Source organism: Mya arenaria, chromosome 13 (genome assembly GCF_026914265.1).
Source record: "Mya arenaria isolate MELC-2E11 chromosome 13, ASM2691426v1".
NCBI lineage: Eukaryota > Metazoa > Mollusca > Bivalvia > Myida > Myidae > Mya > Mya arenaria.
In genome coordinates, this window is record NC_069134.1 from 52,536,065 (window position 1) to 52,552,949 (window position 16,885).

Genomic DNA, 16,885 nt, shown 5'->3' on the forward strand with positions numbered 1-16,885 from the left:
AGCATTGTCAAAAAGGGTTTCCACATCAGAGCTTTTATATACAGAAACACATATTAGCGCCTAAGAGCAACAAAAGACCTCTGCTATTTAAAATAACGGAGTATGGACGTATCATCTGTGATCCTCACGCCAAAGAGAACATTGGCAAGATTGAAATGGTCCAGCGCAAAACCCCCCATAAATGCAAATGGAGATAATCACCAAACAAAATAGTAGTGTAACTGTCATGTTACAAAAGCTTCAAGAACAGAGAAGAAGAAGAAGAAGAAGAAGAAGAAGAAGAAGAAGAAGAAGAAGAAGAAGAAGAAGAAGAAGAAGAAGAAGAAGAAGAAGAAGAAGAAGAAGAAGAAGAAGAAGAAGAAGAAGAAGAAGAAGAAGAAGAAGAAGAAGAAAAGAGAAGAGAAGAGAGTGAGTCGTTCCTCTTTTCACAAACACTTATATTCACTTTTTTCCAGATCACAACGGAAATCTGAATGGAAGACATTTATATAAATACGGTGTGTAGAGATACATTAATAAGGATGGACTAAAAACGTCTGTATCCAGTTCCCCGACCTAACCTATTTTTTGCACCCGACGCTTTTCTTTTTTTTTATTTCCAGCAGACTATTTTTTCTGAACGTTATTTTTTCATTAGATTTTTTTAAAGATACAAATTTACAGATAATATATATACTACCTAATGTATACATTATTTTGGGCGGTGAAATCATAATATAAAACAAATGAAAATACGCCGAAGCGGAAGCTTACATGTTTTGTAGCGCCTAGCTAGTTCTGTTGTAAAATAGTTATTCATCTATTCTAAAAAGCGTTAGGTATAGTTCGTGAAGTTAAAACTATTTAAGGGATTTTTAAAAATGAAACCTGCTGGGCAGATTCAAGTGGAATTTAATAATACATTTATCGCAATAACAAACATGCAACAAATTCGAAGTATATTCTACATTTAGTGCCAACGCATCGACCTCATTAACGAGTAGCTGAGTTAGTGGACATTCCAATATACTTCTGTTTGATATAGCGTCGTGTGGACTTTTATTAGGTTTTATTAGACATTATCTGAGACACTGTCAAAGTTATATACGCACCTTTATTTTGTTCTCTTAAATTGGCCTTTAAATGAAAGAGATTTAAATGAAACTCGCTGAATATGTTACAAACTAGTAACAATAAAAATAATTGCAACGGTTTGGAAACTTAAATAATTATCACGACATTGCCATTCTAATGCACAGGAAATCCCGCAAATTTTCATTTTGAACAGTCAGTATAATTTCAGTTGATTCCCCTTTTATATTTAATTTAATAATATTTTATTGCATGAGAACACATTTCACAATGACAATATCAATACAAATTTCAACACAATATTTAGACCGACACTATAAAATCAAGCATGCAAATGGATTGGGCCACGAGTAATGCCAACATCAGTTACGGCCCTCTCCCGAAACGTCACATTCTATACCAAGCAAAGGTGTTTTATAAGCAAAAAACAACAACAATAAGAGTAATATCTAACGTATATTGCATTGTTTAAGTGAAAAAAAACAAACAACACATGATACTATAATAGAAGTTGTAGAGAAAGACGTGTGAGAGAAAGAGAGATCGAGAGAAGATGAGCTCCTGATACCGATTGTTAAGTTATCTAAAACGTTGGGAAGTCTTAATAAAACGTTGAACTTCACTAAAGATCAGGACGTTGTCCTCTTCTGAAATGTTGTTTAAACCAAATAGCAGTTTATCTGTACTGAGCGGATGGAATTTTCGAGTATTTCTGAAGAGATTTAATCGCTGGTTGGTGAATAGTGAACACCGAAATAAGAAGTGTGAGCATCTTCTTCTACATTGCAATTAATACATAGTGGAGAGTCTCGAAGGTGGTTGTTAAACAAGTCGGAATTTAGGTCACTGCAAAAGTTTCTAAGTCGCCCTTTTATATAGATACAGTAGTCATTTTGTCAGGAATATACATGTATCTCAGAAAGTTTAACTATATGGATGTGTTTCTGAAATGTGACTTTTATTTTAATGACAATAACAGGACATGCAGTATGATAGTATGCACTGGGAACAAATGTATCCTTCCCGATAATGTTGATACCTCGGGAACCAGTAGCGCTCTAGAAATGTACAATTAAGGTGTCAAGTTTGGTTTTTACAGTACTCTATGCTCAATTATTGGCCTTGAGATCGATACAACTTGAGTAGACATACACCCTTATTTCAGTTCAAAGCTATGCCATCATTTCTACCTTTAATAATACAAAAGTGCTGATGTGGTCCAGGTCGAATTGGTAAATGGCGTTAAGATGGTAACTCGGCCTAGTTGACCCGTATTTTATTAGTCGAATGTAGCCTTTCACTTAGCTCAAGTTTTTGTTTTGGATGAGTTTTGTTTTTATCGTAAGTAACTTCCTGTTGTGAAAAAATATTTGTTTCACGATGATAATTAATGGAAATTTGGTATAAATATTGCATGACAACAGGAGAATGGCGTGTAGCATGTCAGAAGATGTTGCCACAGGTGTCAGCCGGGAAGTTGACGAGTGGTTATTGTCAAACAGTGATGGAATCCTCATTTTGCTAGATGTAAACATTGTTTTCCTGATTTTCATTTATTTTTAGTTTTTGACAGCCCTGTTCAGGTTAGAGACCACTAAATAATTTGCTATATATTCTATAGCAAATTAACCGGTTTGCACAAGAATTAAAACTGAGTTCTAGTGCCTCATGACCCCGAACAGTATTTTTAAATGGAAGAAAGTTCCACTTATGTACTTGTCCTTATTAACAGCTGCTGCAGTCTTCTGACATTTTTTTTACGCAGCCAAAGTCATATAATACACTTCATCTTTCCAATGCTATGTCATAGCCCTAAGAATATTTGCTGAAAGATAACCCCCCTGCTAATATGTCCGGTACCCATGTTTGTTTATTGAACAATTTGGTGTTATTGTGGAGCTACAGCATACATGCCATTTCCCCGGCAAGCATACATGCCATATTTTCTGGAGACTGTTCAGGGGATTTGTTCAGAAAGGCCGGGATTTTGGTAGTGTTCAAGTGGATTTTTTAGCAGGTTTAAGTTGGGGAAATTTCAAAGTAATTTTAGACGCAAGTACAAAAAAATGTATTTCAACTTAGACCTGCTAAAAAAATCCCCCTGAATACTACCCAAATCCCTCTGAATTTTCAGTCTTTTTAAACAAATCCCCTGGAATGGTATCCAGAAAAATGGCATGTATGCTACAGTCAGAGAATATATTTTTCATTAGTATGAATTGGTTTTCTTGTGCCGTTAAGGTTAATACAATGAATATGCAAATGTTAAAAAAGTTCCCCTAATGCGCATTATTATGGCTACTTGTGTGCTGAACATTTAAGGTAAAAAAAGTTAGTTTCTCATAAGAGAAATAAAAGTGACCACTTTTGGTGTAGCCTGTAAGTCAAGTAGATACAGCATGCTCAATGACAAACCATTCAGCTTTAAAACCTATAATGATGGAAAGTAGCCAATGGTCTGAGATGGTATAACCTTTCTTTGATTCGCTGTTGTTTGTTCAAAAAAAGGCATGTAACACTGAGTAGTCACTTCCAAAAGTGAGTGTAATTTGCTATTAAAGGGGCTGTACTCAGTATGATAAAATAGCGGAAAAAAAAGTTAATTGTCGAAAACTGACATAAACTTGGCATCAATGTGTACAATGCATTGAAACTTACTAGCTGAAGTACCACATAGTTTACAAGTTTAGCAATTATTTCGTATTTTTCCATTAAAAAAGATTACTGGGTATGTCTGACAGGTAGAATTCATTCCTTATGCGTGACTGGCTAGTCGGTGTTATCATGTGATATTACTGAGGTAGGTGTATAGCTTAATTATGTCACTCAATTAGAGTAAGCCGTCACAGGGTTAGACACTAATATTTTTCACAAGGTAGTCCCTCAGACTACTGGATCCGAAATCTGGGTAGTCCAGCAAATATTCTGGTAGTCCAAAAAAATGCAAGCCTGCAACGGATTCCTTCAGTGTTTTATGAGACTTAGCCTTCTTAGAACATTGTCAGTATAACCCTTTGATTGGTCATGATTTTTATCTGTCTCAATCTTTTTCCACATTCTTCAAAACAATATTTGGTTTTTAAATTCAATTCTTAAACCTAAAAAATGCTAAAAACCATGCTAAAATACCTCAGATTAAAATTCTAAAAACCATGCTTAAATACCCCATAATCTGTCACTTTCAGGAAAATGTTGCAATAAATCACTTGACACTAAAACACATCGACTGAGATCGTTACTAAGTTATGGCACAAATGACAGACATCCTACTAATAAGCATACTATTCAGTATTCTTTGTTAATCTAAACGACATATCATATAATGCTTAAAAAAACATGATGAAATAAATTCCGAAAGTGTTATTAATTATTTTTTATATGGGAGTAAGATAACAATTAACATGACCCTGCCTGTCAGTCAAACTAGCTGATCAATACCAATCAGCGTCCAGATTAGGCAGGGCTTATCAGTTGCCGTTGCTATCCGCCATGACCTCTGACAATCCTCACATATCAACAGTTTACGCTGTTATATATATTTAACACAAATTATGTCTCATAATTGAGTGATAGTAAAGACAGTTTAAGAAATCCGAAATACTGACATTTTCCCTTAATGCTGCTAAAATTATAATTGAAAACAAGGGACTGTTTAGTAGACTAATTCAATTCTCAAAATGTCTTAATGTAAACGTACATAATATACGTATATTTCCGTTTTAATAGCCTTAAAATAAGATATATCATTATGAGAATTAGTGTACAATATTGATGATATCTTGTGATTTAGTTTGATTTTGAAATTTGTCTCCTTATTGTGCGATAGGTTTTAAATCTGAAGCATATACATTTGCTTGTAAGTTTGTTTGACATATTAGTGAAAAAGACACCTCAGTTTATGTGAGTTACATTTTTTATTAAATTTAATTAAATATCTGACATATAGCTTAATGTCACAAAAAGTATATACGTATAGATAAAACAAAATCATATTTTTAAACGCAAATCAAAGTAAAAACCTTCGCATTTATAATGACTATGGTCGTTTCAAAATTGCTATGCTAATTGTTAGAACAGTTTTGCATCAATAATGATAATAATGCATTACACTTGTATAAAACAGGTGATTCTGATTCGAGAAAGGAGGAAAAACAGCAAAATCCATTGAGTTTGGACAATGGATCTATACAAACATCTTTTTTTGTTGATTTTCGGATAGGAAATTAATACATGTTTTGTTTCCCTTTATTGGAGTTTTAAAATAGAGACTGTTATTGTACTGTAACAAAATTCGGATGTTATTTAGAAACAAATTATTTTAAAGTCTAGACATTTTTCTACCTGAATTATACATTGCATACAATTAATAATAATGAACTTATTTAATGTTATACTTGCTTTTGTTGCTATGTTTTACCATGTCGCATGCATTTTTTATCTGATTCTCATTGATAACTTTTGTATTATAATCGTCTGCTTCTGGGTATTTGTCGGAGGTCCCTAATTAAGAGGTCATGTGAAACTGTAGGTGTAGCCTTATCGCTATTGGCATTGTGTCAATCGTTATTGGCCCTAGCTTCAATGTATAAAATGTTGCGACATTTTGGCGCGAAAATTAACGCACACAATTCTGTCGTCGTCTGCACTTACACTGCATTATACCTGTTTTGTCAGTATGATTAATTTATCAGATGCTCTTCTAAAAGCCAGATTAAAAGATTTCATAAGCCAGGCATAATGTTCCTTCTATTTGCTTTATATAAACACCGACATTTGGCAATACTCTTAACCATAATAACCATGACGTATTTTCAGAAAATCTAAAAATAGTAACAACCGTCAAGTGTTTGTCTACATCGTATCTTTCATTGTTTTTGACTGAAAATGCAAGGGATTTAGAAATTCTGCCACTTGGACCAAAATCTACCTCGCTGACATTGGCAGAGGTGCACATGTCTGATGATTAAAACACACCATAGAGTGCGAAAATGGTTTTTCCCTTTCTAAATAAAGACATTCTACTGACTGGTTTAAACATTGATCAAAAGGCTATAAGAAATGCGCGTGAAATTCGGTTAACATTCCACGTTGTCCAGAACTGCTCGGCCATCTTCGGCAAGCTTTACGATGAATGTTTACCGGTGATAATTGGCTTCTTGACATCATGTTTTACGCAAGTTTAAGCGTAATAAAGATTTTATGCTCAATTAACTGATGTGATATTTACTTTCTTTTAGTAGTCCGACGGACTATTGACTTAAAATGTCTTGTAGTCCGACCAAAAATCTAGTAGTCTCGGACTACCGGACTACCGTTAGTGTCGAACTCTGCGTCATAGCTCAGTGGATACGACGCTGGACTGCAATTTTGGCAACACAGGTTCGAACCCGGTCTCCGACACAATTTTATTTTACATTTTGTTACTTTTTTTGACAATTATGACATCAAAGCGTAACACATTCTATTAGATAATTGTCCTGAGATTCGTTACAGAAAAAAACTTTTTTGGGTGCCAATCTGGTGTACAGTCCCTTTAATGAGTGTTACTGTAGAGGCATAATAATTGATAAGTTCAAAATTAAACATAATGTATGAAATTGTATGAAAATATCTCACTTAGGCCAGATACATGTAGCTTGTCTAAGTTGAGACTGTCGTCAGTTCTAGTTTCGATCTTGATGCAAAGTTATTTTCATCCGTCACCTAATGTATTTGTAAAAGGTAGGCCATAAGGGTAGGGAAGAAAGAATAAAATGTTGGTAGAATAAGCTGTTTTGTAGTCCATGTCAGTCAGAGCATTCAGCTTGAAGTTTATTCACTTGGAACAGTTTCTTTCTTACATGTAGAGTGGTTATATTAACCAAAGAATGCTGTAATGTTTATTCTGTTGTGCGCTTTTGTTAGTATTTGATTTGGGAATAATCTTTGTTTCCAGGTTGCTGGAGATGATGTGGATAAATGTGTAGTAAATCTGCTGCTTGGTTCTGAGTATGAAGTCAAACTGCATGTGCCATCAGGTAAAGCTTAGTATTGGAATTGCCCATAAGGCACTGGATTAAAAAAAATTATCATACAGTTAAATTACTTACACTCTGTGTACAAGTTGGGTTCAATTTATATTGACTTATTCTGAATTCACTAGATGTGGTCTGGAACTTACTGAATAGAACACAGCTAGTCCTTACCCTTTCTTTGCAAAAAATACGGAGTACATGATGTATGCATAGTATTCATACTGACTTCAAAATAAACACTTGCTTTGAAGCCCAGGACTTTTAGAATAGAATTTTGTCCACCTGAATATGCAAGAGATGTTTGGGTTCCGGTGAAAATCATTTTTAATAGGGATGCAAACAAATATTCGAATATTCGATCAAAAGTTTGGTATTCGAATGTCAAATCGATATTCGGAATATTTGATGTTTTGTTGTTGAATAAATAGAATAACAAACCTTTTGCCATAAACTCTGTTGTTGTGTTTAAAGTTAGTTTGTCTTGTTTTTACAACGATTGGCCAATAATCCTAGACGTGTGAATGTGATGACAATACACTAAACAGATAATTGTACTTATAAACATAATAATCATATAAATTTGATCAGGGGCATATTGGCTTAATCGAATATGTAGGAACAGAATGATATATTTCTTGAATAAATTGTTCGTGTTCTTCATAGTGATCTACTGTCAGTGACAATACACACATGTTTGGCAAGGCCAATTACTGTGGCTTTAATAATTGTTGAGTAATGTCTCTTGTTCGACAGAAAAAAATCAGGGGAGCGCTGGCATTTGCTCTTGTTATGCACTTGCAAACAGTTTTGATTCTGTCACAAAAATAAAGATAAGTAGATGTTTGGACTGGTTTATCATTTCTGTCAGTTATTTGTTAAAACATGCTTTCATTTCTACCATTGTACAGTGTGTGTTACACCACGTGATAAATTACGTCATATATGCTATGTCGGAAGGTGACATTTTGCTTAAAATGAAGACTTAAAACAATGATAAAGATTCTTTTTCTTCACCAATTTAAATGAAACAAAAGGGCAATCTATGCTGCTTAAAGTGCCTCGCCTTCGTTTCTTTACCAGAGTTTGATTAGGTGATTAGTTTCCTCAAACACTTTTACAAACCTATTTCCAAACTAATGTTTAGACAGTGCTCCATCAGGCTGCAGTTATGTGAAAAGGAATGTTGAAGTAATTTCAGAAACTAAACTCTTTATCAAACTCTGATTAAAGACCAAAGGCGGGGCTCTGTAAGCAGCGTAGACTGCGTTATATTTAATTTTAAATGGTGAAGAAATAGTAAAGTTATCTTCGTTTAAAGTCTTCATTCAAAGCATATTGCCTTCCGACGTAGCACTTTATCACGTGTATACAACCACTGGTGTAGCCAGGCTATTTTTTAAGGTCTTTGTTTTAAAGCTTCACTCTCAGTGTTTGCTCTGTGGCACTCTTGTTATGCACTTGCAAACAGTTTTGATTCTGTCACAAAAACTGATGAAGTAGATGCTTTGACTGGTTTATCATTTCTGACAGTTATTTGTAAAAATTTTGATTTGATCATTTTGAAAGCTGCTTGCCTGTTTAATCAAAATGTATTTTAAGGGTTTGTTATAGTCGCACTCTCATATATTGACCGTTTTGACAACTTTTTTATTGTTTGCCTTGGAATGAGCCATTTTTGACTGGAAACCAGTGAATTAAGAAAGCTGAGTAAAGAAAAGTAGTTTTTCACATCTATGGTCGAATATGGATGTTTAATGGCTAAAAGTGTTACAAAGGCTTTCAGAAAATTGAAATTTTCAGCCGTTTTTCAAATAATTGAAATTGTGAGTTGTCTTATACGACTGAATTGAAGGCATTGATGATGCCAAAATCAGCTGATTCTGAGACAAGAAAAAAACAAAACTGTCAGAACTGTGAGTGTGCAGCTTTAAAGAATAAAGCAGGTTTCTTAGCAGCAAAATATTTTTGATATAATTATTGTGTGCAAGAAAGAAATCACTTTATGGCTACCAAAAATGATAGCTTGGATTTATTTCACTTAGGGTAAATACCGGTAGTTAACTAATACAATATATTGATTTAATTTTTCAGGTTACCCTAACAATGAAGACTGCTTCTTAGTGGAGTCAGAATCAGTCATTCAGACATGGACCATTGCTTTGAATGAGGTGATTTTTTATACAAAATGAACTACATACAATGTATCATTTCTGTATATTTACATTACAGCTGCAATTATTGTCTGATTCTAAGCAAATACAATGCCTTGAATGTGCTGATATAAATTGATTTTGTTAATTGCATTCATGCTACTTCAAAGGGCCAGCCTTAAAGTATTTGTTTGCTTTTAATGGAAATGTTAATTTTCTAACTCACTGAAAATTCCCTCAGCTTGCAATTTTTATAATCTGGGGTATGGAAGATTTTTTTTTTGCTTTAAGCTGATATTTCTTTTTAGTGTAAAGTCTCATTATTTATTTTTCCCAACATACTTTTTTTTCTCCCGATTTATATCCTATATGCCAGGCGCCTAGCAGGAATGTAATCAGTACCTATCCATTTAATAAGGTACCTGGTCAGCAACTGGCCATTTTAGTAATAGCCTCGTGTTGGGCTTGAACCTTCGACCACGTGCTCTGTTGGCAGATGCCCTAAAGGAATGACGTCACCATTACGTCATATGTACTTCCGTTGTGAGGAAAATTCTCAATAAAAAAAAAATGTTCTTATGATTGATAGACATGTTTTCACATGCTCAATACACTGTCAATCAAAACTATCATTATTCCTGAAACTTTTATACCTTAAGTATCTATTCTTGCTTGATTTATCATTTAGAGTAGAGATTAAAGCATAAACCGCTGCCATATAGTTGAAAGGTCATTTTGGAAGAACTGTCATGGTGGACAGTGCAATTTTTAGAGTTTGTTTTTCAAGTGGAGTGATTTTTCTTAGGAATAAATTGACCCCCCTTTTTTATTGGCTTAAAATGTTATTTAAAGCTTGTACTTTAAGAATATATGTGGTTATCATAGCCTGGATTCGCTCGAAATGCCTTTAAATGTTGTCTAAAAATTATAATTTTACATTGAATTATATAGGGAATAACAATGGTGGTGTGTAACCTAAAGCTTTCTTTAAGGAAGTATGTGTACTTTTTAACTACCAGTTTATTTTGACAAAATTTTGAGCTTGAATTGCCATGTAAAGTTAGTTACATTTTTTTATATTACATTTCAGTTCTTACTGGACAAGGGGAACAGGCTAAAAATTGCAGAAGTTTTGGACAGGTTTGTGTTACATATCATTCTCAAAAATGACCTTATCAGCTACAGTCATAATTTGTCATAAAAATAATATTTTATGCAAATGATTAATGAAACTTAAAAGTTATTGCAATAATATGATTTTGTATAAATCTAAACATTTTGTTATGTTGCTTTTTTAATTGCCATGAGTCCTGTAATACAATAATTCTACCATATTGGTCAGTGTTTGTTTTCATTTATGCCTTAAATTTCATACCAAAACAGTCATATGTTGTACTATGCAATAATTAGCAGGCTGATAAATTGAGGAAAATTGTATGTTTCACTTTAAGATATATGCTATTCTTATAGGGAATCTAGTTCAACATATGGAAAAATATACCAGTAGTGGTCTTCAAAATGAAATGTCAGAAGCCTAATTCTATATAGGACGCAGGCATCTTTTCAATGAATTCTTTGGCAAAAAAAGAATGTCCTATACACAGTATATTATGGCATACTTTTATGCATTGGCTATGAAAATGCAAAAATACACATGCTGTTTAGGATCTAAGTTTGATATATACTCATTTTTTTAATTGATGTAGAGGTCTGTTAACAATACATGTACATTGATGGCTAAATGCCTTTTTATATATTAAATTTCATTTTGCAGAGCAGTGGCATTATTTTCTGTCAGAACCAAAAACAAGCATGAGTCTTCAGAGGTAAGGCAATTTTTTATAACCAAAATGTCAGCTTTCACGAAATATGTTTCATAGGATCTGGGATAGTTCCCTGTTAAAGCGACAGTCCGCAAATCGGGCAAATTAGCCATGAAAAAAAAAAAAATTCATCTATGTGTTGATAAGCATTCCTGACTGACGAATCCAAAAAAAATTTGGTTCAAATCGACCTAGAAATGAGTTTTTCGTGTCATTTTCAATATCTCTTCTTAACTATCGGCCCCCGAGAGTTAACGGTTATATAAATAGAAAAAACAGTGGGATTCCAAAGTTCTTGCGCATGCGCAGGGCGATACTATTTCCCGGTCTCTCCTCGTAAAATCCGGTCTCATCCGGTCTCATAATTCCCGGTTCATAACTTATGGCCCCAGGCAACGGATTGTGTTGCTGATGTTTATAACACGATTTTGACAATCTTATTTGTTTTTATATGTAACAAAATGGTATAAAATATATAAACATTATGTCTTAATTTATGCAATTTGTTATAGGTATACACTATTTATGCAATTCGTGTTAAAGGTGTAGAGAAAGATGCGATGCAGTACAAATGCTCATGTTTTTTGCATAAAAGATTGAGGACGGCTAGAGTATGAAGTAACTTAGAATTGCACCTTTTAAATTATGTTATGTTATGTTATTGTTCTTCCTTTTATGTTTACCCCCCCCCCCCCCCCCCCGACATAAAATTTTTTAAGCATAAATGATTACAATTGAAAAATTCCATGTTTGCATATCTGACTCATATCTGATTTACATGTAGTCAAGCATTGTTATTTTTTGTATTACTATTATCAATAGTATACTTATAACTGAATTTAATATGAAAAAACACACACTCAATGTGTTTGTTATTCATGACATTAATTTCAGTACATGTGCATATTTCATGTTTTTATCTTTGCCTAAATTTATTTTATGTTTTATTGATATAAAATTTGAAATAAATAGTGACATAATTATCATCAAATATCTAATGTTTTAATCAACTGTAATCTTTTGTAATCCTATTACCCCCCGCGGTCATTAACACCTTTTTGATCACGCCCGATAGCTACTATAAAACAGAGACCGGAGGAGACCGGGACCGGATGAGACCGGGACCGGGAAATAGTATCGCCCCCAAGAGTAGTCGGAAAAACCGTAGACCTACTTTCTCTTTTGCCGTCTAAAAATAGCAACTTTCGGCAATTTTCAATTTGTTAAATCTAAGTTATTAAAGCGATTTTTTAAAAAATAATTGCGGTTCAGTCGGTCTGAAACAATGTGGAACTTATTAAAAACTTTTGAAATACGGTTACTTTTGCGGACTGTCGCTTTAAGACTGCTGACAGTCACTAATGGGGTCCGCTCAATATCTCTTGAACCACTTGAACCAGCATTTTTAACTTGCCACAAATGTTCCCCATATTGAGACAATGTGTAGAGCACATGTTACAAACAGCCTGGTTCAAGGTCAAGGTCAAACTTGGCGTTCAAATGTCATAATTATGACTACATTCTGTGTCCTCTCCATACCTCTTGAACCGCTTGAAGGATTTTGAAATAATTTGACACAAATTTTCACCATGTTGTGACAATGTGCAGAGCGCATTTAACAACCAGTTCTGTTCAAGGTCAAGGTCACATGTAGAGGTAAAAGGTCATATAACTAGAATATGACTATATTCATGTCAGATGTTCACCATATTGTGATGATGTGCACAGATCAGGTTACAACCAGCTTGGATCAAGGTCACACTTAGAAGTCAAAGGTCATATGACTACTGTCGGCTCCATATCTCTTGAACCACTTGAAGGATTTGAAATAACTTACCACAAATGTTCACCATATTGTTATGATGTGCAGAGGGGCAGATATCAGTTTTTTATTACAAAAACAACCGTTGATTTTAAATAATTTTATACTGTTTGACATGTTTAAAAAAATTACTTCCAGGATGAAGACATGGAAGAGGAGGAAGAAGAGGAGACTATGGACGATGTAAGTAACATGCAGTCATTCAGACGTAGTAGAAGGTAGCTTTGTTCATTTAATTCTAATTTTTCTCTAACCAGATGGTCCCCAAATTGGCAAATACCGTATTTCCTCAAAACAAGCTTAGAATTATTAATATGAACTAGTATGAGGCCCATAATACATTAATTTACATGGCACAATAGTATAAATTTTATGTAAGCTTTTGACCATTTTCCCTTTTTTTTGCAATGGTATATTCGGGTTTCTAGTCTCTTTAAGCTTGGTTTTGACAAAGCTGATAGCTTGGTCAGTACTGATGTCATCATTTAAAAGGCGATGAGATAGATCACCTGGTGGGGATTGAAATTAAGACCTCTGGGGTGAGAGGTGGACATCCATATCACTAAACCACTCTCACCCTTCTCTATATATTAAAAAAATGTTTCCGTAATGGTTTAGCTTGCCTTTAAATGCAAAGCATCAGTCATAGTCTTGATTTCAATGTTTCTGTGCAAAAAATCTGAAACATTCATATTGGCATTTTTTTTTAGTAACCATATTAATATACATTCATATACAATGCATTATTATTTGGTACAGAATTTTACTCTCAACATTTTACGTTGTTCGTTTCAATGCCAACTGTGCCAAAATCGCATTTCAGGCCACATTTCAACTGGGTTGTTAGTTATGACAAGGTGCACGCTTATGCTTAGTTCCATTCTGTCAAAATGTTTGTCAGATTTAAAAAAATAGCATTGGCTTGCTCTTTTGTCACAATTTAATGACATACAATTAAGTTTGTGTATATTTTCAGTCCTAGCCTTGATGTACGCTTATTGTTGACTGTATTGATGCTGTTAGCAGATGGAAAAATTACTCTATTTTCTAGAAAGTGCTGTATCATTGGCATTGACATTCATGTGGTGTTGTTGTAAGAGATATTATCATATACCAGGGATAACCCTTACCTCAACAAAATTTTCACCTAACATCGGCGGCCTATAAAAAAACCATGAGTACCCACGCCATTGATGTAAAGTTGATGCCTTAACATTGGTAGAAATTATAAAGGTGTGTTGTAGATCCTCGCAGGTCAGAACGCTCCTGTTGACATTTTCATCATGCATAAAAGCTGCACTCTCACAGATCGAACGTTTTGACAACTTTATTATTTTTTGTCTAGAAACGGGCCAATTTATGCGAAAATGCATGTACACCAGTCATATAACTTATAAGACTGATGTCAGAACATTTTATTGCCGTTTATATTTATGTTCAAAAATTGATGTTTAATGGATTTTTTTTGAACCGTAAGTAACGGTTTTAGTAGGGATGCAAACGAATATTCGAATATTCGATATAACGTTTGGTATTCGAATGTCAAAATCGGTATTCGAATATTCGAAAAAAGAGTTCGATTAAGCGAATAAAAAACCATTTACCTACAACACTGTTGTTTATAAAGTTTGTTTGTCTTGTTTTTACAACGATTGGCCCCTATTGGTCATATGTCATTAGGGACATATCGTTGGGTACTATAAAAAGTCCCCCTACTTTTACAATAACTGGCTGTCCGCCCGGTTAGCTTAATCGGTAGAGCATTGGACTGTTAATCGGACAACCTGGGTTCGATTCGCGGGCGGACCAGGTCACTTCTGCTTATGATTGGTTATTAAATCCTTTCTACGACCATTCGCACTGTACCACTGCCCTGGCATGTACAGAAGTTGTCAGTTCCTTACAGAGGTGAAGGCACCTAGTACTGGTTAACCGCCTGATAGTCTGCCCAGGATAGGTGTGCCGTGGTTGAACTGTCACTCTTGGACCCTTCAATGTGCTCACGCCGGGACCCGGAGTATGAACTACTAACACCACCACAATAACTGGCTAGGAATCGGCTTTAACACCAATGTGTTGTTTTGGCTACAAATTAAGCGGTGCAACATAGCTCAAATCGCCATGATGATATGAATGTCATGTGTTACAAATATGTTGTTATATATATGTGCTTAAAACTGGTTTCCATGTTTCGATACAATGTTCAGGCTTTTAAATGTAAATGTATTGTATAGCGTTTTATGATATTTCCTCTATTGTTGTACAGATGTATATATAAGTCAAATCCACGTATGTTTTCATTTCATTATTTCACTAGTTCTTGAGTTGATTTGGGTTTTCTATAGTTATATTTAGTCAATTTTGATGTAAATATCAGAACGAGGCTGCTCGTCCTGCGGAAAGACTCTCCATTAGCGCAAAATGCTATTTGACTAGGAATCCATATAGTTTCACATTGTTTACAGATATAAAGACAGCTGAATTGAAATTATTAGATTTTGTTGTTTGTCTGTTTATAATGTATTGTTTTTTTCTTCCTGAAAATGGAGAATTTCAAAGGCTCATTTGGGAAAATCAGGATCCGCCGCGCGTACTGACTACGACAAAGTAGGGTAAAAATGCCCCGGCTTTTACTTTAGGGACTAATATTAATAGTAGTTTACTACATCTTCTAAAATAAGTATTTCTGTATTCGAATATTCGATCGAAAGAATTACCGAATATTTGAATATCAATTTTGCCATTCGTTTGCATCCCTAGGTTTTAGCCATAAAACACTTATTTTGGAATGGAAATATAAAAATTTGCGATCTAATTTTTTGTCAGCAGTCTTTTATCACTGGTTGCAGATTTTTACACAATAATTTTCTCATTCCAAGACAAAAAATAAAAAATGGTAAACCTGTGGGATTGCAGCTTTAATATCTTGGAAACAGTTTATTTCTAATGGTTTTATGTATTTCTCAGACCCTGGACCTGGATGACGATGACACTTTCACCACAGCTTGGGAGTTGAAGGTGGCTCGAAAAAAGGTGTGTACTTAAATTATACTTTATTAATAATTTGGTACCAGCTAGTGATGTTCCGATGATCGATTATAATCGAAAATCGATTGGTTGGGCCTGAAATCGGCGACAATCGATTGTATTTGGTTATAATCGATCATCGAAAAAAAAAAATGAAAAAAATATAAGTTAGTGCTCAGACTTTATCTTTAACAAAATGGCAGATGAAAGCCACAATGAGCAAGTAAAAATGAACTATTTTTTATATAACACTTTAAAATTACTTCAATCATAGACATAACATGTATGCATATATAATGATTAAGAGTTTAATAATGTGCATGAATAAAACTTCACTTTAGGTTTTATCTAGTATTCTAAAAAAACGATTGTACTATCGATAATCGATTACTTGAGTGGAACCGATTAACGATTGTAAAATTGGAACCGATTCCCAACACTAGTACCAGCAGTAAGCGATTTTGTTCATGGCTATAATGGGGATGGCGTCATACATGAGTATTGTTTTTATGGTGTCTACGATTGAATATGCCTCATGGCTTTGCACACCCATAATGATGGTCTTATTACGCTCATTGATAAGATGGTGGCATAGTTTAACACTTGCATATCAGCCAATCAGTGCAATGACTGTGAATTGTCGTCTTTTTTGCTGATGGTTTATTAGCCACATATCCAATTTCTTTTATTTAATAGGCTGTATCATCATGATATTTTGATGAACTTAAATATTACAGCAGTCCCAATGAAAAAAAATTGCCCCATTGGAATAAATTTATTGATCTGTTATACATACACCATAATCTACCTTGCTGTATACTCATCAACTTATTTATTTATGACATGTAAGGCATCACATACAATTTTTATAGTGTTGAAGCTATTGTTTTCTGTGAAATATCATGTTATTTTCACTGCTGTATCATCAAGTTGATATTTTTACTGCTCTGAAAGATTTGGTCCCAATATCACTTGATA

General features: G+C 34.1%; 1 protein-coding gene across 1 annotated transcript in view; it reads left to right on the top strand.

The window, feature by feature from the left end:
* Positions 1-2,422: 2,422 nt before the first annotated feature.
* LOC128215357 (uncharacterized) overlaps positions 2,423-16,885 on the top strand; it is a 65,938-nt gene continuing 51,475 nt past the window's right edge. Inside the window, exons 1-7 of the mRNA XM_052922047.1 lie at positions 2,423-2,598; positions 7,007-7,088; positions 9,177-9,253; positions 10,326-10,375; positions 11,010-11,061; positions 13,019-13,063; positions 15,848-15,913. Coding sequence (XP_052778007.1) covers positions 2,500-2,598; positions 7,007-7,088; positions 9,177-9,253; positions 10,326-10,375; positions 11,010-11,061; positions 13,019-13,063; positions 15,848-15,913 — 471 coding nt within the window. The 5' untranslated portion in view covers positions 2,423-2,499. The remainder of the gene's footprint in view (positions 2,599-7,006; positions 7,089-9,176; positions 9,254-10,325; positions 10,376-11,009; positions 11,062-13,018; positions 13,064-15,847; positions 15,914-16,885) is intronic.